General features: G+C 45.8%; 1 protein-coding gene across 1 annotated transcript in view; it reads right to left on the reverse strand.

The window, feature by feature from the left end:
• Nucleotides 1-3,656: 3,656 nt before the first annotated feature.
• The window catches only part of ELAPOR1 (endosome-lysosome associated apoptosis and autophagy regulator 1), a 76,256-nt gene continuing 59,068 nt past the window's right edge, over nt 3,657-20,844 (reverse strand). Inside the window, 9 exon segments of the mRNA XM_070367560.1 lie at nt 3,657-6,488; nt 7,605-7,770; nt 8,504-8,682; nt 8,760-8,886; nt 13,118-13,219; nt 13,904-14,000; nt 14,311-14,491; nt 16,968-17,141; nt 19,909-20,172. Of these exon segments, the coding sequence (XP_070223661.1) occupies nt 6,420-6,488; nt 7,605-7,770; nt 8,504-8,682; nt 8,760-8,886; nt 13,118-13,219; nt 13,904-14,000; nt 14,311-14,491; nt 16,968-17,141; nt 19,909-20,172 (1,359 nt within the window). The 3' untranslated portion in view covers nt 3,657-6,419.

Genomic DNA, 20,844 nt, shown 5'->3' on the forward strand with positions numbered 1-20,844 from the left:
GGGCTGATCTCCTTCAGAATGGACTGGTTGGATCTCCTTGCAGTCCAAGGGACTCTCAAGAGTCTTCTCCAACACCACAGTTTCAAAAGCATCAATTCTTCGGCGCTCAGCCCTCTTCACAGTCCAACTTTCACATCCATACATGACCACAGGAAAAACCATAGCCTTGACTAGATGGACCTTTGTTGGCAAAGTAATGTTTCTGCTTTTGAATATGCTATCTAGGTTGGTCATAACTTTCCTTCCAAGGAATAAGCATCTTTTAATTTCATGGCTCCAATCACCATCTGCAGTGATTTTGGAGCCCCCCAAAATAAAGTCTGACACTGTTTCCACTGTTTCCCCATCTATTTCCCATGAAGTGATGGGACCGGATGCCATGATCTTCGTTTTCTGAATGTTGAGCTTTAAGCCAACTTTTTCACTCTCCACTTTCACTTTCATCAAGAGGCTTTTCAGTTCCTCTTCACTTTCTGCCATAAGGGTGGTGTCATCTGCATATCTGAGGTTACTGATATTTCTCCCGGCAATCTTGATTCCAGCTTGTGTTTCTTCCAGTCCAGCATTTCTCATGATGTACTCTGCGTAGAAGTTAAATAAGCAGGGTGACAATATACAGCCTTGACGTATTCCTTTTCCTATTTGGAACCAGTCTGTTGTTCCATGTCCAGTTCTAACTGTTGCTTCCTGACCTGCATAGAGGCTTCTCAAGAGGCAGGTCATGTGGTCTGGTATTCCCCTCTTTCATAATTTTCTACTGAACTGAACAGGAAGTTGCTGTTGCTGTACTTGTGCAACAAGGAGGAACCATTTAAAAATGGTCAGGGAGGGCTGCCTGGACATGCGGAACTTTGACCCTGCCTCTCCCTCTGTTCAAATTGGAGCGAGGTGTCAATTCTCCCATCACTCTGAATCATATCTGTGCTCAGTCACTCAGTCATGTCTCACTCTTTGAGACCCCATGGACTGTAGCCTGCCGGGCTCCTCTATCATGGGATTTTCTAGGCAACAATACTGGATACGGTTGCCATTTCCTCCTCCAGGGGATCTTCCCGACCCAGGGATCAAACCCACGTCTCTTGCGTCTCTTTCATTTGCAGGCAGATTCTTTATCATTGCACCACCTGGGAAGCCCCTGTATCAAATTGAGAAAGCCTCAATTTCTCTGTTTCTCCAATACCCATTGTGGCTCTGTGGTTCTTAATTAAATGTCTTCTTTAAGTATTAGTCCAAGTCCTTAGTATCTTCTTGCCTGGTTACCTGACAATGTGTTTCACTTCACACATTCACCCCTTCCACTCTTCCAGTCCCAGTTTCAAGCTTGGCCATGTCTGCTGCTTATTTGATGCCCTGGGACAAGTACAATATATGGCTGAACTCATGTCAGTGAACTGCAGCACCCCCAGGTAATTATTCATTCACTCTTGGAGCCCCAGTGTATGAGCCAGGGAGGATTTCACAGTGGAGTGACTTTGAAAACTGGATGGGGGTCTATCAGGTGAAAAGGAAAGCAAAAGCAGAGGCATACGTTAAGGCAGGGAAGTATGACAGAGCTTATGACTGAGGAACAGTGAAAAGTTCAGTGTGGTTAGAGAGGCATATGTCCAGGCAGGGAGGTATGACAGAGCTTGTAACTGAGGAACAGTGAAAAGTTCAATATGGTTAGAGTGTATGGTGTGGAATAGGTGGTGCTAGTGGTAAAGAACTTGCCTGCTGTTACAAGAGATGTAAGAGACTGTAGGTTGGATCCCTGGGTTGGGAAGATCCCCTGGAGCAGGGCATGGCAACCCATTCCAATATTCTTGCCTAGAGAATCCCATGGACAGAGGAGCCCGGCAGGCTATAGTCCATAGGGTCACAAAGAGTCAGACACGACTGAAGGGACTTAGCACAAGCACACACAGAGTATAAGTGTGTGCAGTTAGGGACCATGTATACCATATTACTAAATCTGTTCCTCACCTATTGTAGTGGGGCTAATACCTACCTCTAGGCCTGTTCTGAGAACCAGGTGGGCAATGTTATGAAAGAACTTAGTTCAGGCTTGATATGTAGACATGTCTAATTAACGCGAGTTTCCTTTCCTATTTTCCTTCTTAGTTTAGATTTTGGACTTCCCTGGTGATTCAGTGGTTAAGAATTTCCCTGCCAATGCAGGGGACATGGGTTCAATCCCCGGTCCAGGAAGAGTCCACATGCCACAGAGCAACTAAGGCTGTGAGCCACGATGACTGAGCCCATGCGCCCTAGAGCCCGTGCTCTGCAACGAGAGAAGCCACTGCAGTAAGAAGCCTGAGTACGCCAAATGGAGAGTAGTCCCTGCTCCCTGCAACTAGAGAAGGCCTGCACGAATCAGTGAAGACCCAGTACAGCCAAAAATAAATACAGTTTAAGACTTTAGATATTATTCTATAAGCAGGGGTAATATTTAAAATATTTAAATATTTAGGGAATTCCCTGGCAATCCAGTAGTTAAGACTTCCTTACTCTCACTGCCGGAGAAGGCGATGGCACCCCACTCCGGTACTCTTGCCTGGAAAATCCCATGGACACGGGGAGCCTGGTAGGCTGCAGTCCATGGGGTCACTAAGAGTCAGACATGACTGAGCGACTTCACTTTCACTTTTCACTTTCATGCATTGGAGAAGGAAATGGCAACCCACTCCAGTGTTCTTGCCTGGAGAATCCCAGGGAAGGGGGAGCCTGGTAGGCTGCCGTCCATGGGGTCACACGGAGTCGGATACGATTGAAGTGACTTAGCAGCAGCAGCGCTCTCACTGCCAATGGCCTGGGTCTGATTCCTGATTGGGGAACTAAGATCCCACAGGCTGCATGGTATAGCAAAATTTAATTAACTAGTTGGCCACCTGTATAACCCAGGTTTCTCTGGTAGCTCAGTGGTAAAGAATCCACCTTTACCGGAAACCAGGGTTTGATCCCTGGGTCAGGAAGATCCCCTGCAGTAGGAAATGGCAACCCACTCCTGTATTCTTGCCTGGAAAATCCCATGGACAGAGGAGCCTGTAGGGCTACACTGTCCATGGGGTCACAAAGAGTCAGGCACAACTTAGTGACTAAACAATAACAACACCCAGGTACCACCCAGTCCAAACAAATGTGGGTCACAACCAAGCAGCTGAGGGAATTCTTTGTAGGGACTAAGTGCCCTCAACTGGAGTAAAGGAAAGCACGGAAGCAGGAAAATCCAGCTGCACTGGGAAACGGTGGGTCCTTGATGTCCTCTAGGATTTTATCCACATCTAGTCCATGATAATCAATACCATACCCAAATAAGCTAATTTCACCTGTCTTTGTAGGCTCGTGGTTACGTGGCTGGCCTCAGTGCCACCCACGAGAAAACTGAAGCGGAGGGGAATGGAACTGACGTGCTCGGTGTTTTACATGTCCTCTTTTCCAATCCTCACCCAGTCTTGGGAGGTCAGGCATCATCAGGGGCGTTTTACTATTGTGGAGACTGAGGCTCTGATGGATGGCTGATTCCTCAGCAGGTGGTGAGATGCTTGTGGCAGAGGTCCCTCTTGCTCCTAAGTGTGCTCTCTTCTCTGCCACTCTGGGGTTCCAGAGTCCTCCTCTTCAGCTTAAGTTTTAAGGGCATTTACCATTTCTCACTCACTCATCCAGCCATCAAACCTGTCTAAGAAAAACAACTGAAAGGTATATTTTTATTTCACAAAAAAAGTGTGACACGCGATACCCATCCCCTAACAAACTACAAACTCTTGGAATACAGAGTAAAAAGGAGATCCGATCAGTCTTGATGAGATAAAAATTTGGTTTCACAAAGTTGAAAAATCCATTACAAACTCTCTGTTGTATAAATATAGTCTGTCTTATCTTCAATGCAGAGTGAGACAAAAAAAAAAAAAGTTTTGTTGGCATAAGAAATCCCCTGGTCCTTGAATACACCAGTCTTCATTTGTACTCTCAGCCAAATACAGGTGACATCTACATGATAAGAGTTACATGTGTATTCTTGGACTCTAGGTAACTAAAAGGGATTTAATATTTTATCTCCTGAGCCCACTCTCCCTCCCCTAAAAGCTTGTGCAAAACACTATAGTCTTAGTTTACTAAAGATTTTTCCCATATAAAATAACACGTGTGTGTTCTAAATTTGACTATGGTAATAGGTGTACAATTCTGTAAGTATACTAAAATCTGTTGAATTGTATGTTTTAAATGAGTGAATTGCATGGAATTTGAATTATACCTCAATAGAGCTATTTAAAAATATCTATCATTTCTAAGTTGCTAGGGGAGCAACAGATGACCATTATAGCATATCTCAGAAGTTCCTGGCAGGATGCAGGGAATATTTGCAGAAATCAGTACACTAAGGGATATAGAAAGGAGATCTTTGAAGTATTATGATTAAGTCAGTGGAGTTTGAGGTTGCTCTAGGATCACTCGGTTTCAAGATGTCAGAATAAAGAAATCAACGGGGTAGGTATTTTTTTCTGATTGATTCTAGCACAGTCTGTGTACCTTCTGTGGCCTTTGTCACAAAATAGTTATTTGGTGGAAAAGCAGATGCCCGGGGCATTGTTGAGTCTATGGAAAATTTTAGGCTGGCACTCAGAAGCTGACTATCTGCCTCCATTGAGAGAAATTCCACCATGGCCACAGGTTCTGAGAGCCTGAGTCCCACAAGAGGAGGAAGAAATTAGATACCAAAGAAAAGCTTCTAGATTTATTGAATCAAAGGGACTGCCTGCCTTCAGTGATGCTGTTTCTGGCCAGAAGTCACAGCAGGGTTCCAGTTCTCGAAGACCCTTCTATAAGACCATTGCCAGGGCAGCAGGGGTGGATCATTATGCAGCATTTACAAGTGTCATCTCCAAACTTGACCTACCAGCTGGTCGCCAAATGGCCATTTGAGAAAGGAGACAAACCATGGGCAACTGGGCCCTTGAACCAGGACGTCATTCTAGCCAAATAGCGAGCGGAGGAGAATTGCCATTGGTTGAAAGAAAAAGAGAACTGAAACTCTTGCTCTGCTTTTACCATTCTAGTTAAAGTTCATCACTTACACTTGTTGTGAAAGTCCAGAAAAAGGGCAAAGAGGCCATTCACTTTACTCAACTTTAAGAACAAGCCTTACTCAACTTTAAGAACAGTGCTAGCAGAAGGTGGGGCCAGAAGTCATTTTCGTTTTTTAGCAGAAGCAGGGAAAGACAGGGGCTTGAAAGTGCGAGGGTTCCCAGTTTGGCGAACACCTTGTCTAACTCCCCCGTGTTTCCTCCTAGAAAACTGGTCTGGATCTACTTACTGCTGGGGCACAGGCTAGAAGTCCATGCCTTCTTGGCCAGCCTACAGGTTGTTTATTCTGTGGCCGAGCAGATGAACTAAGCTTAGAAGCAGGCACCATGGCCGCCTCAGGTCCAGCCTGTTGTGGGCTGGTTTTCCAGTGTGGCCCCATTAAAACCTTGACCTGCTTGTGTTCTTTCAAAATATAATATGCGTGTTCCCTAATATGGTCCAAGCCTTTAGGTATGGGGTACTCAAGGATGAGGAATTTTCCTCACTGGCAATGTTTTGTCATTTTTAGGTAAAAGCAAATAGAGAATAAAGCTAGAACATCTGGGGTTGGGGCTTACCTGGTTCCCTTTAGTGTCATAGGGAGATGGTGGGAGGTTTAAAAAAAAAAACCAAAAAGACGATGCTAGGGGGAGAAGAGATCCATCAGGGCTTTGGGCATTTTCTTGACAAACTTTTTCCTTTGGCTCCAGTGAGAACAGTTATAGCTTACTCAAGAAAAGGGAATGAAGTACCCAGTTTAAAAAACAAAATAAAACCTTCCTTTATTGCCTCTTTGTGCTTGTCAAGCCTCTTCTTACCCAGGGCTTACTCATCTGGCCCCAGCCTGTCCATTATACCAGTTGGAGCCAGTTATCCAGGAGAGACGAATCCAGGCAACCAGGAAGATGATCCATCAGGGGATGCCAATACCCTCCTCACCCAGCCTCTCTCCCAGAGAGATCATGAGCTGAGGGCAATGATCAGGGGAAACTCCTGGCTGCTTCTGCCCTGAAATAAGAGGACAGGAGGAGTCGTTTCTATACTTAAAAAGAGAGAAATACTTTTGTTCCAGAGCAATAAGAAATATGAGCAGATGAAGCTATGGCTCTGAGGGCTGGTCCATTTTGGGAAACAAGATGCAAGCAAGGGAGTGATATATAAACAAAGTATGGGTATATTTGGCAGGTTTGAGGCAAGCAGAAAGGAAGGTTTGGGTACTCTATAAAAAAACAAAGATCTGGAATTCAAACTTCTTCTGATAAGGCCACAACGAAGAGATTTCCAGCAGTGGGTGTTGCAGGAAGGTGGCACCCACATTGCCACAGGCTTGCAAGGTAATGTGTCCAGGTAAGGAGGCAGGTGAGGCAGGGCAGTGTCCCTCACAGGTCCATGTCTGGGCCTCCTGAGGATGTCTTCAGTGGCACCGAGTCAAACCCATCAGGAGTCCTCTGAAAGAGAGATGGTGACAGGAGCTGGCTGCTGCACATGGGCAAGTTTGGGGAACAAAGGAGAGAAATGGAAGAGAGGTGACAGAAAGAACCCTCCTGAAATTTCTGCTTTCAGTGGCTTCGTGGAAACACGGACATAAGATGGCCTCTATTCTTCTTGCTCCCTTCAGTCAGTCAGAGGATGAGAAATATCTTTAAACCCCTTGCTTTGCATCTTTGTCAAACTCTAGAAGTTCCAGAAAGACCTAAGTGTCCCAGGGTAAACTGTTCTCCTATTGGTTAAACAAAAAGCATTTAGGGTCTAAGGAGGCCAAGGGAGTCACCCTGCAAGGTCAGCACAAAGGGAATGAGATTTGGCCAAGTAAACACCTACCCATCTTCCTTTCCTTTTCTGTTGCCCCCTCCCCACCCAGGTTAGATAAATTGGTCAGGGCAGCAGTGAACTGTGGGTGCTGGCAGAATGGGGCTGCAGAGGGCCCTGGCCCTGGAGGAATCACTCGAATGCTCTCTGCTTGCCCCAGGCCCAGCGACAGTGTGGTCTGTCTTATGTTTATGAGCTTCAGACTCATTCACCCACCCACCCAGAGTCAGCTCTCCCAGTTCAGAACTGTTCAAGAGTGAACAACTTAGATGAAGCTGTGACTCAGCCCCCAAAGGACAGGGGCCTGACATCCAGGGGACAGCACCCTCCACTGGCCAAAGGAGAGCCTCACTTCTACTGGAAGTTGATCCTAGAGGTCATCCCTTCCCCTCTCTCCAAAATACAAAAAGGGTTTTGGTTTATTGTTTTGTGTTTTGGGAACGAGGTTGATTCTGAACCACATGGGTGGTTCAGTACTCCTTCTGGAAGTTAAAAGGCCCAAACAGCCCATCCACTGGAGTGCATGTTGGCAGACAAGGAGCCTTGTGCAGAGCAGTCCTGGGCCTCAGGGGAAAAAGCATTTGTGTGAAAATACAGAAGACAGAAGCCAGGATTCTCAAGGCGGGAGGATAGAAGAGAATGGAGGGTAGGGAGCAGAACAGTGGTCCCTAAACAGTCGGGGGTCTCAGTGTCCTAGGACTCATGTCTTCTCCTGGCCTCCAGGGTGACCTCAGCGCACTGGCCATCATCCCTACCTTGGAGGTAAATGATTTGATCTTCCCAAAGAGTGACTTTTTGCTGGTAAAGATGAGGTCATCCTCCACGTCCTCGCCTTCCATGATGGCACAGCTGTCAGCGGCTGGTAGGTCACAGTCCTTGAGGGTAGCATTCATCACCAGCTTGGAGTACTTGTACTCTAGCCTATGAAACAAGGGAATGGGGAAGACAAGACACCAAACTGTAATAAAAGGAAAAGGAGAAAGGTTGGGCTAAAAGGAGATATTCCCTTACCATGGGTGATGGAACTGAAACGTAGCAAAATGGTGTTAGGCCAGGGATTTGGCTAGGGAATCTGATTCCCAAGTCAAGGATCTTTTCTCTTAAATCTAGGTGTTTCTATGATCTCAAAGCTGAACAGAAATCATGAAACTGTAAAACCATTTTTACCATTAATAATAGCAAATTAATAATTCTTTTTGCATTTCTTTTGACATCTAACAGCTTTTCATAGACTGCCATGTGGTACCATCCCTGTTAGGAGTTGAGGTGCGTATGTGTGTGCTGAATCACTTCAGTTGTGTCTGACTCTTTGTGACCCCATGGACTGTAGTCCACCAGGCTCCCTTGTCCATGGGATTCTCCAGGCAAGAATACTGGAGTGGGTTGCCATGCCCGCCTCCAGGGGATCTTCCTGGAGGAACTGAACCCATGTCTCCTGTATAGCAGGCAGATTCTTTACTGCTGAGCCACTGGGGAAGCCCCTAGGAGTCAGGATAACCAAGGCATATCCTGGATGAGTAGCTCAACAAGCCTCTGGCCAGAGTCACAGGGACTGTAGCCAATACCAAAGAGCAGCCGTGTGAATTTATACTCTCAGATACTCTCCTTCCAGCTCAACAGTCCAGCCCTGGCCATCCCCAAACCCATCACATACTTTTGATTCTTTTTCCAAAAGTAACAGGTCAAGACAGTGAGCAGGATGGCGGTGCAGGTGCCTGCAGAGATGCCCACTTTCAGCCAGAAGTCTATCGTTTTGCAGATGGTGACTCTCTGCTCAGGCAGGGAGATGCCACCGGAGCACAGCTTTGGTTCTCGCCACACGTAAGTAGTCTTCTGTTGGGGAGAAAAACAAGGAACTCAGATATCACACTCGCCTGTCTCCTGGGAAGTCCCCAAGGAGAGACGCCTACCTGGATGCCGGCCACACAGCTGCTGACGATAGCATGGTAGTCGGCAGTTGAGCAGAGGGGGCAAGCGGCCACGCTCTCCCACAGGAAGTGGAAGTTACAGCCATCACAGGTCCCATCGGAGCACTTGCTAACAGAGCAGAAAGGAGACTTGAGCGCATGCTCGCTGGACTGTTGGGAAGATCTGGGTGGAGTCCTATCATTTCATAAATTGCCTGATCCGTCTTCTCCTTGTTAAATTGTCAGTTCCATCATGACCCTTCCAACTAGTTCTTAGCCTTAGTTTTGCTCTCTGATTTCCCTGATGATAGGAGGCCTTTCCAGCCTTCATCAGGGCCCCCACCCTCTGCCCGTAAGTTTCTGCGGACATCAGATGACAACTCATGTAAGCTGTCTGAGCTCTAGCACAGCTGCCCAACTAACCCCTCAGAAGCTCCTGTTCTCCCCATGGACATGGGACATTTTGCAAAAGTCACTTTTTCCCTTCATTTTAAAGTTTCTATTTTCTGTTTGGGTATAGCTGATTAACAAACAATGTTGTAAGAGTTTCCGGTGAACAGTGAAGGGACTCAGCCATACATGTGCATGTATCCATTCTCCCCCAAACTCCATCCAGACTGCCACATAACACGGAGCAGAGTTCCCTGTGCTGTGCAGTAGGACCTTGTTGGTTATCCATTTTAAATACAGCAGTGTGTAGAGCTTCCTGTGGAGGGTTGGGTGTGAGGAGCCAGTGTTTGGGAATGAACTTCAGGTCACTGCTGTCTGCAATGTACTTTACTGTAATGTTTGCAACAAGAATATTAGTGACCATACATTTTAACACCACTGCTGGGCCACAGTGTGCCTCTTGGCTCCCCATCTCCCTGATCAGTCGTTGCCTAGCAGCATCATTTTCCAAACCATCTTCCTCAAGACATGGATACCCTCAAGATGTTAGTGTTGTGTGAAAAGAGGAAGGTAGGGGGAAAGGTTGTTGTTGTTGTTTAGTTGATAAGTCATGTCTGATTCTATCACAACCCCATGGACTGTGGCCCACTAGTCTCCTCTGTTCATGGGGTATCCCAGGCAAGAGTACTGGAGTGTGTTGCCATTTCCTTCTCCAGGGGATCTTCCTGGAGAATTGAACCTTCATCTCCTTCATTGGCAGGCAGATTCTTTACCACTGAGCCACCAGGGAAGCCTGGGGCTTCCTGTAATCAAATTAGTTCAAGATTCCTTGATTTAGTGCCCTTGGCTATTAAATTCAAAATTGGGTCTTTCAGCTGTAGAGAGATTCTTAGAATTCCCTGCTGCTGCTGCTGCTGCTGCTGCTGGGGGCGGCGGCGGCAGCAGCGGTGGCGGCTGCGGCGGTGGCTGCGGCGGTGCTTCAGTCCTGTCCGACTCTGTGAGACCCCATAGACGGCAGCCCACCAGGCTCCGCCCTCCCTGGGATTCTCCAGGCAAGAACACTTGAGTGGGTTGCCATTTCCTTCTCCAATGTGTGAAAAGTGAAAAGTGAAAGTGAAGTTGCTCAGCCATGTCCGACTCTATGCGACCCCATAGACTGCAGCCTACCAGGCTCCTCCGTCCATGGGATTTTCCAGGCAAGAGTACTGGAGTGGGTTGCCATTGCCTTCTCCGTAGGATTCCCTAACCTTTACTAATTCGATAATAAGAAGGATCTATTATCTCATTGAAGAAAGTAGGCAAAACCACTAGACCATTCAGGTATGACCTAAATCAAATTCCTTATGATTATACAGTGGAAGTGAGAAATAGATTTAAGGGACTAGATCTGATGAACTATGGACGGAGGTTCGTGACACTGTACAGGAGACAGGGATCAAGACCATCCCCATGGAAAAGAAATGCAAAAAAGCAAAATGGCTGTCTGGGGAGGCCTTACAAATAGCTGTGAAAAGAAGAGAAGTGAAAAGCAAAGGAGAAAAGGAAAGATATAAGCATCTGAATGCAGAGTTCCAAAGAATAGCAAGGAGAGATAAGCAAGCCTTCCTCAGCGATCAATGCAAAGAAATAGAGGAAAACAACAGAATGGGAAAGACTAGAGATCTCTTCAAGAAAATTAGAGATACCAAGGGAATATTTCATGCAAAGATGGGCTCGATAAAGGACAGAAATAGTATGGACCTAACAGAAGCAGAAGATATTAAGAAGAGGTGGCAAGAATATACAGAAACTGTACAAAAAAGATCTTCATGACCCATATAATCATGATGGTGTGATCACTCACCTAGAGCCAGACATCCTGGAATGTGAAGTCAAGTGGGCCTTAGGAAGCATCACTACGAACAAAGCTAGTGGAGGTGATGGAATTCCAGTTGAGCTCTTTCAAATCCAAAAAGATGATGCTGTGAAAGTGCTGCACTCAATATGCCAGCAATTTTGGAAAACTCAGCAGTGGCCACAGGACTGGAAAAGGTCAGTTTTCATTCCCATCCCAAAGAAAGACAATGCCAAAGAATGCTCAAACTACCACACAGTTGCACTCATCTCACACGCTAGTAAAGTAATGCTCAAAATTCTCCAAGCCAGGCTTCAGCAATACGTGAACCGTGAAATTCCAGATGTTCAAGCTGGTTTTAGAAAAGGCAGAGGAACCAGAGATCAAATTGCCAACATCCGCTGGGTCATTGAAAAAGCAAGAGAGTTCCAGAAAAACATCTATTTCTCCTTTATTGACTATGCCAAAGCCTTTGACTGTGTGTATCACAATAAACTGTGGAAAATTCTGAAAGAGATGGGAATACCAGACCACCTGACCTGCCTCTTGAGAAACCTATATGCAGGTCAGTTAGCAACAGTTAGAACTGGACATGGAACAACTTACTGGTTCCAAATAGGAAAAGGAGTATGTCAAGGCTGTATATTGTCACCCTGCTTATTGAACTTCTATGCAGAGTACATCATGAGAAACGCTGGGCTGGAAGAAGCACAAACTAGAATCAAGATTGCTGGGAGAAATATCAATAACCTCAGATATGCAGATGACACCACCCTTATGGCAGACAGTGAAGAGGAACTAAAAAGCCTCTTGATGAAAGTGAAAGAAGAGAGTGAAAAAGTTGGCTTAAAGCTCAACATTCAGAAAACGAAGATCATGGCATCTGGTCCCATCACTTCATGGGAAATAGATGGGGAAACAGTGGAAACAGTGTCAGACTTTATTTTTTTGGGCTCCAAAATCACTGCAGATGGTGACTGCAGCCATGAAATTAAAAGATGCTTACTCCTTGGAAGGAAAGTTATGACCAACCTAGATAGCATATTCAAAAGCTGAGACATTACTTTGCCAACAAAGGTCTGTCTAGTCAAGGCTATGGTTTTTCCAGTGGTCATGTATGGATGTGAGAGTTGGACTGTGAAGAAAGCTGAGTGCCAAAGAATTGATGCTTTTGAATTGTGGTGTTGGAGAAGACTCTTGAGAGTCCCTTGGACTGCAAGGAGATCCAACCAGTCCATTCTAAAGGAGATCAGTCCTGGGTGTTCTTTGGAAGGACTGATGCTAAAGCTGAAACTCTAATACTTTGGCCACCTCATGCAAAGATTTGACTCATTGGAAAAGACTCTGATGCTGGGAGGGATTGGGGGCAGGAGGAGAAGGGAATGATAGAGGATGAGATGGCTGGATGGCATCACCGACTCGATGGACGTGAGTTTGAGTGAACTCTGGGAATTGGTGATGGACAGGGAGGCCTGGCATGCTGTAATTCATAGGGTCACAAAGAGTCAGACACAACTGAGCAACTGAACTGAACTGAACTGATTATCTCATTGAGCTTCCCTGGTGGCTCAGATGGTAAAGCACTCACCTGCAGTGTGGGTGCCAGGGTCCATCCCTGAGTTGGGAAGATCCCTTGGAGGAGGGTATGCCAACCCACTTAAGTATTCTTGCCTGTAGAATCCAGGGCTACAGTCCATGGGGTCACAAAGAGTGACTGAGCGACTAAGCACATTATCTCATTATCTCCAGTCTCATTATCTCATTTAATCCTCATAACAACCCCCTGAAGGAATTTATTATCATCCCCATTTTGCAAATAAAGAAGAAGAGGCCTAGAGAAGATAAGAACTATATCCATAACAGAGCTGGCAAGTATAGGAGGGGAATTGAATCTGCCCCTGGCCATTAGTCACTCTGCTACACAGCTGCCCACATGCTCTAAAGAGTGAGGGTAACTTCTACTCTTCTGCTCCATCCTTGACATCTAAAGATCTAGGGTTTGGAACCATGACTGTGTCCCCAAGAGCCCATTAATGGAGCTCAGACGATTTTCTCTTTTGCTTTTCTTCAGTAATCTCTGTTTGGTTCTTGGGATGGAGTGATGCCAAGGAAGGGAGGCTGTGTCACAACCCTTTACCTTGGCAGAGACAGACTTCCAGGAGCAGGCTTGAGTGGACTGCATCTGACTCGGATGGTAGTTGATCTCCCAGAGCTGCAAGACTGGGTCACATCATTGGACCTGCAGAGCAAACAGCCGCCATGGGGGAAGGAGTCACTCATTGGTGCCACTGGAGAGCTGCTAAGTGAAGTCGGCATGAAACAGATACCTGGCTGGGTAAGTCTGGTCTGACACATAGGAGAGAGTGGGGGGTCAGGGAGATCCGGTCAAGGGGAAATGCACTGGTCTAGGAAAGGCTGTGCTGTGCTCAGTTGCTCAGTCATGTCTGACTCTTTAGCGGCCTCATGGACTGTTGCCCATCAGGCTCCTCTGTCCATGGGATTTCCCAGGCAAGAATACTGGAGTGGGTTACCATGCCCTCTTCCAGGGCATCTTCCCAACCCAGGGATCAAACCTGTTGTCTTCTGGGTCTCCTGCATTGCAGGTGGACTGTTTACCACTGAGCCACTGGGGAAGTGCTAGGAAAGGCTAGCAGATGCATTAACATTGGAATCTCCTTAGGTGGGAGGGGTTGTCCACCCTAGGTCATTCAATATTCTTCGATGCCACCAGGGGCACACCCACCCCAGGTAATACCCAAGTAGCTGGGCTGGGGAACTCAGCCTTTAGAGCTCTCTGCTGGGCGGGTCTGCTAGACCCTGTTCTGGCTTGATAAGCAGTAGGTGGCTAAAGAGGGAGGGACGCCACAGAGATTGCGGAGAAGCCCTGGGTTTCACTTGCATTAGCCTGGCCTCTCATTTTCACCTATAAAAGAAGATCACGTCCGGTATTCCCAGGGACTCCGGGTGGAAAAGTTCAGCCGGGGAGGTGATGCCATCCAGAGTCATATCTGTTGTCACGCCTGCCAAATGAGAGCTCCTAATTAGTTCTCACTAGTAGCATTTAGCTGGCAACCACTTCAGTTCTTCCAATACCTGTTCGCATCCCACCTTCCTTCATCTCATCACATCCCTGAGTGGCTCAGGAGAGGGCAAACCAAAGGTTTATCAGTGGCCCCAGGGGCCCTTGGTACCCCAGGATGGAGTCAGAAACAGAGGTCAGGAGGTTGGGCCCCTCACCTGGGGCCTTTTAGCTTAGAGTCTGGGAGCCTCACTCACTCTCTCTTCACACAGAAACACACTCAAACAGGTGAGAAAGACGGAGGTACTCACCGATAAGCCGGTCTGCGAGGCTGACAGGCTGCGAGGACACCCCGGCCTTGTAGCCTGTCACCTCTGGGGGAATGATGATCGCCTGGCACACGTAGGCTGTGATGGGTTTGGAGAAACCTGACTCACCCTCGGGGATCCGGAGGTCGGTGACATTGTCAGTGCACACGGACATTTTCCTACCCTGGGCAGGGGGTGCGGGAGGAAGTGCGAGGGAATGCATGATCACAGAAGAACTCCCGAAAGGGAACAGGGAACAGTTTCTCCACGTTTAAAACTTTAGCCTTCTAAGAGCACGCTGCAGTGGAATGATTCATCCCCGTGCTAATTACAAGACAGATTTTAAAAGATAAAGAAAGCTAAGAATAAGGCCTAGGTGCCCTAGTTTCTGGAACTCTGGCCCAGAGAGCCCCAGTCTTTTATTTCCTTGGAATCACCTGGAGCCCCTTGTGAGCAGGGTTGTGATGGTGGCAAACTGATTGGCAGATCTCATCTACCAGCCTGCCAGTCAAGGGCCTTTCTTATCCTAGTCAGATTTCTAGGCAGGTCCTGAAATGTGTAACTGATCTCATGAAATTGATTTGGGCATCTGGCCTGCTTCCCATTCACTCTCTGTGTCTTCCTTGGAGCTGTGATTCTACCATACTTATCTTGGGAGAGGAAAAGGCAACCCACTCCAGCATTGTTGCCTGGAAAATTCCACGGACAGAGGAGCCTGGTGGGCTACAGTCCCTGGGGTCGCAAAGAGTCAGACAAGACTGAGTGACTAACACTTTCTTTTCTCATCTTGGGAGGACTTTCCAGAGTGTCCTGGGGGTTAAAACAAACCCCATAACCAGCCCTCTCCCTGCCTTGAGGTAGAACGTTTTAGGATTAATTGGAACCTATTCTATTTAAAAATATTTATCACTAGAAGAAAGACTGCTTCTCCTCCAGTCTGTAACAATGCAAACTCTCTAGAGTAGAACTCAGGAAAACAGTGGGAACTGGACTCCTTCCTCGAGATTTTGTAATAGAAGAAATATTGAGATATTTTTCCTTCAAAATCCTTTAAATTTATAGATGAATTATAATTTGTTTGCTAATATTAGGTCACTTGTTCAATATTTTAAATTGATGTGGACTAAGCATTTAGAATGTAGGATTTTCAAAATGATAAATTTAATTAGAAATAGACCCAATTTGCTAAATCTGGTGTCTTACTTCATGTTCAAGATTGTAAGAAACAGAAAAGGAACATGAGAACAGAAAGGTATCTTTACATTATATAAGAATAAGGGAGCAAAGAAAATAAAACTCATAGACTCTCCAAATTCCCATCTTTTCTCTCCCAACTCACCGAATGAACCTTTTGCTACATGGGGCTTGCTTTAATTAGTCTCCAGTTCCCAAGTTATCACTAACTGTCACTTCAGAGGCTTTCTTTTAACTTCTTCAAAGACTTTTTAAAAACGGAAAAGAGACATTTGTCTCTAATCTTTCACAGATAGTTTATTTCTTGGCATGTTCTCTCTATAAACACAAACCAGCTATTTTGCATGCTGCAGAAGATGGGTAGACGCTGTGTGGTGTAAAGGCCTTACCTCTACACAGAGTCACAGATTAAATGCTCAAGATGCTGTTTATTTTGCAACATTTGAAACTAACTTTCCAACCACTGATCATGGCTTGTTAGTAATTTAGTCAAGTGCAGTGGTGGTGTGATTACCCTTTACAAATATTTCCACCTTTTAAATTCGCATCCAAAATATTTGCAGCATCCTGAAATGCTAATGGTAACATGTAGTGTCAGCAAAGATACATGTAGATGAAATTATGAGTAGTTTATTTTATCTGGCTTCTAGAAAACAAAAGACAAGTGTCATGATTTCTGCTGCTGCGTCACTTCAGTCGTGTCCGACTCTGTGCAACCCCATAGACGGCAGTCCACCAGGCTCCCCCGTCCCTGGGATTCTCCAGGCAAGAACACTGGAGTGGGTTGCCATTTCCTTCTCCAATGCATGGAAGTGAAAAGTGAAAGTGAAGTCGCTCAGTCATGTCCCACTCCCAGCGACCCCATGGACTGCAGCCTACCAGGCTCCTCCGTCCATGGGATTTTCCAGGCAAGAGTACTGGAGTGGGGTCCATTGCCTTCTCCAGACTACTTTTTTAAGGAAAAAAATCTTTCTCCTGCATAGTTTTTTTTTTTAATCGAAGTATAGTTGATGCATGAGTATAGTGTTTACATAATCATTTTGAGGAAATAAAGGTCAGGGAGGAGTTAATGTACACCTTATTCTATTTTATTTAAGTAGTTAACTTATTTTGGCTGTGCTGTGTGACTTGTGGGATCTTAGTTCCCTGACCAGGGACCGAACCCAGGCCCCAGCAGGAAACACACCAAGTCTTACTCACTGGACTGCCAGGGAATTCCCCACACACTATTTAATTTAATTTATTTTTTAATTCCCCTCATCTGATTTTAAACACATTCATTTTCCTAAATGTTTATAATCCAAATGATTTTATTTTAGAGGAGAAAGTCCTCAGGAAGAATAATAACCATTTGAAAATCTCTGAATCTGCCCCATCCGCTACTATCTGAACCTCCTGTGTCCTCTGGCCTCTGATTCGCTGGTGCCCCTTTCCATTCTCACGCTGTCAGTACCTATACAGCTTACCTGATTTCCACAGAGACTGAGGGTAAAGTGGTGGAAGTATTTCAGTCCTTTGGAAGTGAAGCTTGGCCCTCCAGCCAGAGAGACGGTTTTTTCCAAAGCCAAGAAGTTGTACTCGAAAGTCCTGGTCGAAGTGCTGACTGAGAAGGTACAGTCATTGTAGCACAGGGAGTGGATCTGAGGGGAGAGGGGTCCATCAGGCTGGCTTCACAGGCAGGGCCTCGAGGGGGCCCGTGGAGAGTGGCACCAGTCACCCCAGCCTGGTCCAGCCCAGGCAGGATGAGAGAAGAGGAAGTGTGGATTAGGGGTGGGCATTAAAAGATGTGATTCCAGTATTAACACATATATGATGTATAAACCTCTCATTTTTCAGTAGGTAGTTGGATCAGATTCTGTACCTTGTTCCTATGCCTAGATTATAAAACTCCCTCAACAAACAAGACAGCCCTTCTTATGTTCAAGCAGAAAACAGCACTAGACACTCACCTAGAGCCAGACATCCTGGAATGTGAAGTCAAGTGGGCCTTAGGACGCATCACTACGAACAAAGCTAATGGAGGTGATGGAATTCCAGTTGAGCTATTTCAAATTCTAAAAGATGATGCTGTGAAAGTGCTGCACTCAATATGCCAGCAATTTTGGAAAACTCAGCAGTGGCCACAGGACTGGAAAACGTGTTTTCATTCTAATTCCAAAGAAAGGCAATGCCAAAGAATGCTCAAACTACCACACAGTTGCACTCATCTCACACACTAGTAAAGTAATGCTCAAAATTCTCCAAGCAAGGCTTTAGCAATACGTGAACTGTGAACTTCCAGATATTCAAACTGGATTTAGAAAAGGCAGAGAAACCAGAGATCAAATTGCCAACATCTGCTGGATCATCGAGAAAGCAAGAGAGTTCCAGAAAAACATCTATTTCTGCTTTATTGACTGTGCCAAAGCCTTTGACTGTGTGGATCACAATAAACTGTGGAAAATTCTGAAAGAGATGGGAATACCAGACCACCTGACCTGCCTCTTGAGAAATCTGTATGCAGATCAGGAAGCAACAGTTAGAACTGGACATGGAATAACAGACTGGTTCCAAATAAGAAAAGGAGTATGTCAAGGCTGTATATTGTCACCGAGCTTATTCAACTTACATGCAGAGTATATCATGAGAAACGCTGAGCTGGATGAAGCACAAGCTGGAATCAAGATTGCTGGGAGAAATATCAATAACCTCTGCAGATATGCAGAGGACACCACCCTTATGGCAGAAAGTGAATAAGAACTAAAGAGCCACTTGATGAAAGTGAAAGAGGAGAGTGAAAAAGTTGGCTTAAAGCTCAACATTCAGAAAACTAAGGTCATGGCATCCAGTCCTATCACTTCATGGCAAATAGATGGAGAAACGGTGGAAACAGTGGCAGACTTTATTTTTCTGGGCTCCAAAATTACTGCAGACAGTGACTGCAGCCATGAAATTAAAAGATGCTTACTTCTTGGAAGAAAAGTTATGACCAACCTAGATAGCATATTCAAAAGCAGAGACATTACTTTGCCAAAAAAGGTTCGTCTAGTCAAGGCTATGGTTTTTCCAGTGGTCATGTATCGATGTGAGAGTTGGACTGTGAAGAAAGCTGAGCGCTAAAGAATTGATGCTTTTGAACTGTGGTGTTGGAGAAGACTCTTGAGAGTCCCTTGGACTGCAAGGAGATCCAACCAGTCCATTCTAAAGGAGATCAGTCCTGAATATTCATCGGAAGGACTGATGTTGAAGGTGAAACTCCAATACTTTGGCCACCTGATGCAAAGAGCTGACTCATTTGAAAAGACCCTGATGCTGGGAAAGATTGAAGGTGAGAGGAGAAGGGGATGAGAGAGGATGAGATGGTTGGATGGCACCACTGACTCAATGGACATGAGTTTGAATAAACTCCAGGAGTTGGTGATGGACAGGGAGGCCTGGAGTGCTGCAGTCCCTGGGGTAGCAAAGAATCGGACACGACTGAGTGACTGAATTGAACTGAAGTGGAAGAAGGGTGCCCAGGATAGCAGAAGAGACGCTACAAGTCTGTCAGCCCTCCCCCACTTAAAATTCACTGACCCCCAGATTCCTTTTTCCAAGTCTCTTTATAGGAAACTGAACCATAAACCCCTTTCTTGCTCATTTGAAGGTCCTCATGTGTTAATGGCCTCACTCAAGCGTCAATCCCTCCCTTTACAGCAGAAGAGGCTGGGGGGAGGAAGTTTGTGGCAAGAGTCCATGGTGTCCCAGTGAGGTTGCCAGAGATCTGCAGAACTGCTGCACTTACTGCACAGCTAAACTAAGCAATGTCTGCAGGCTGCGTCGTGTCTTACAAATGTGTAGCCAGTTTGTAATCAGTAAAATACAAGTTCACTGAAAAGCATTAATGAATAACTAAGAACTTCTGGTCATAGGATTCACTTTCTCAGATTCAGAAAACGCATGGGGCAACAGCACTGCTGTTCTACTTTAGAAGAAAGCCCTGGGAGAGGAGACAGCAAAGAGAATTAACTACATGTCCCAGCAAAGGTGGGTTACCATTCCCAAGAAGGGGGGGCAAATTCCCTTGATAACAAGCTGGAATGAAGTAGGCTGAATTTGAGCCACAAGTCCCATGACGGCTTCCCTTTTGGTCTCTGCACAGATGCCAAATAACCCTCTGGACCAGAGGGCCACAGATCTCCATTACCCATCACCTGAAGATGAGGCTTGTCGATGACTGAGACCCAGACCCTGAAAACCAACCAGTACAAGCTGAGAACTCTCCATCTATGGTCACACCCTGATGGGTTTCCTCTAGGACTCTAAGCTGGGAGTGCACCAGGGGGAGTTTGCATATCAGGCCCTTAAGAACGCCACCCAGGACCTGGCACCATCTGAGCTGGCCCATTCAGAGACGCAGAGTTAGGATGCTTAGCCAACCACTGGCACCTTGTTGCTCTTGGTTCCTGGACCACAGGGCATGCAGGCCTGGGCGCCATAAGGCTGGTGGGCTTTCAGGATCGTGTTAGGGGGACAGGAGTGGCAGGTTCCTGAATCCCGATCAATATAGTGGCCAGCAAGACAAGAGGTGCAGGAGGAGCCCATGTCAGAGGCTTCCAGGGCACACGGACGGCAGTAGGAAGCCACCCCATCCATGACATTGGTGACGTTGATGGAGTAGATCTTGGCGACATCACTGGTATACTTTCTTCCCTGGAAACAAAGACACAGGAGAGTGAGCTTGGCCTGCCTTGGCCTGAGAAGTAGCAATTGAGTGCTCTGGAAATAACAGAGTATGACTTAATCTTTTTTATCCTGTGATACTTGAGAAAAATCTTTAGAAGCACCCTGTTCTTTTCACTCACCTAACAGTATCTTTTGATGTGCATTTTTTGTCATTTTAAAGTAAGGACTGAACAATTTAGATGATGTATAAAAATATTCAGTACCATGGGGAAATATGTAGTAGGTATTCACATTTTTTAAAAAGCAGATTTTTTCCCCTTATAAAAGAAAAAAAAAAGTATTTATAGTGAAATAAAGACTGTATAGAAGATACTCCATATGCTAACTAGGTTATCTCTGGGTAGTAAGATTATGGGTGGTTTTCTTCTTTTTGCTTTTTTTTTTCACTTATTTCTAAGTTTTCTTCCAGTGAACTTACATTACTTTGAGTTAAGATAATAAAACCAGAGTTATTATTATTAAAGCAAGAACAGGACTGAACAGGGCACACCAGGTCAGGTACCACATATATCCTATCCTCAGGACATATATCCTCAGGACAGGTCTCCTGAGGAGGGACAGGTGATTTTAGGAGTTTCCAGGGTCATTTGGACAAGGCTGGATGCTCCTCAGGGGCTGGCATAGGCAGTCCTCTGCTTG

The sequence above is a fragment of the Bos mutus genome, chromosome 3 (assembly GCF_027580195.1).
Source record: "Bos mutus isolate GX-2022 chromosome 3, NWIPB_WYAK_1.1, whole genome shotgun sequence".
NCBI lineage: Eukaryota > Metazoa > Chordata > Mammalia > Artiodactyla > Bovidae > Bos > Bos mutus.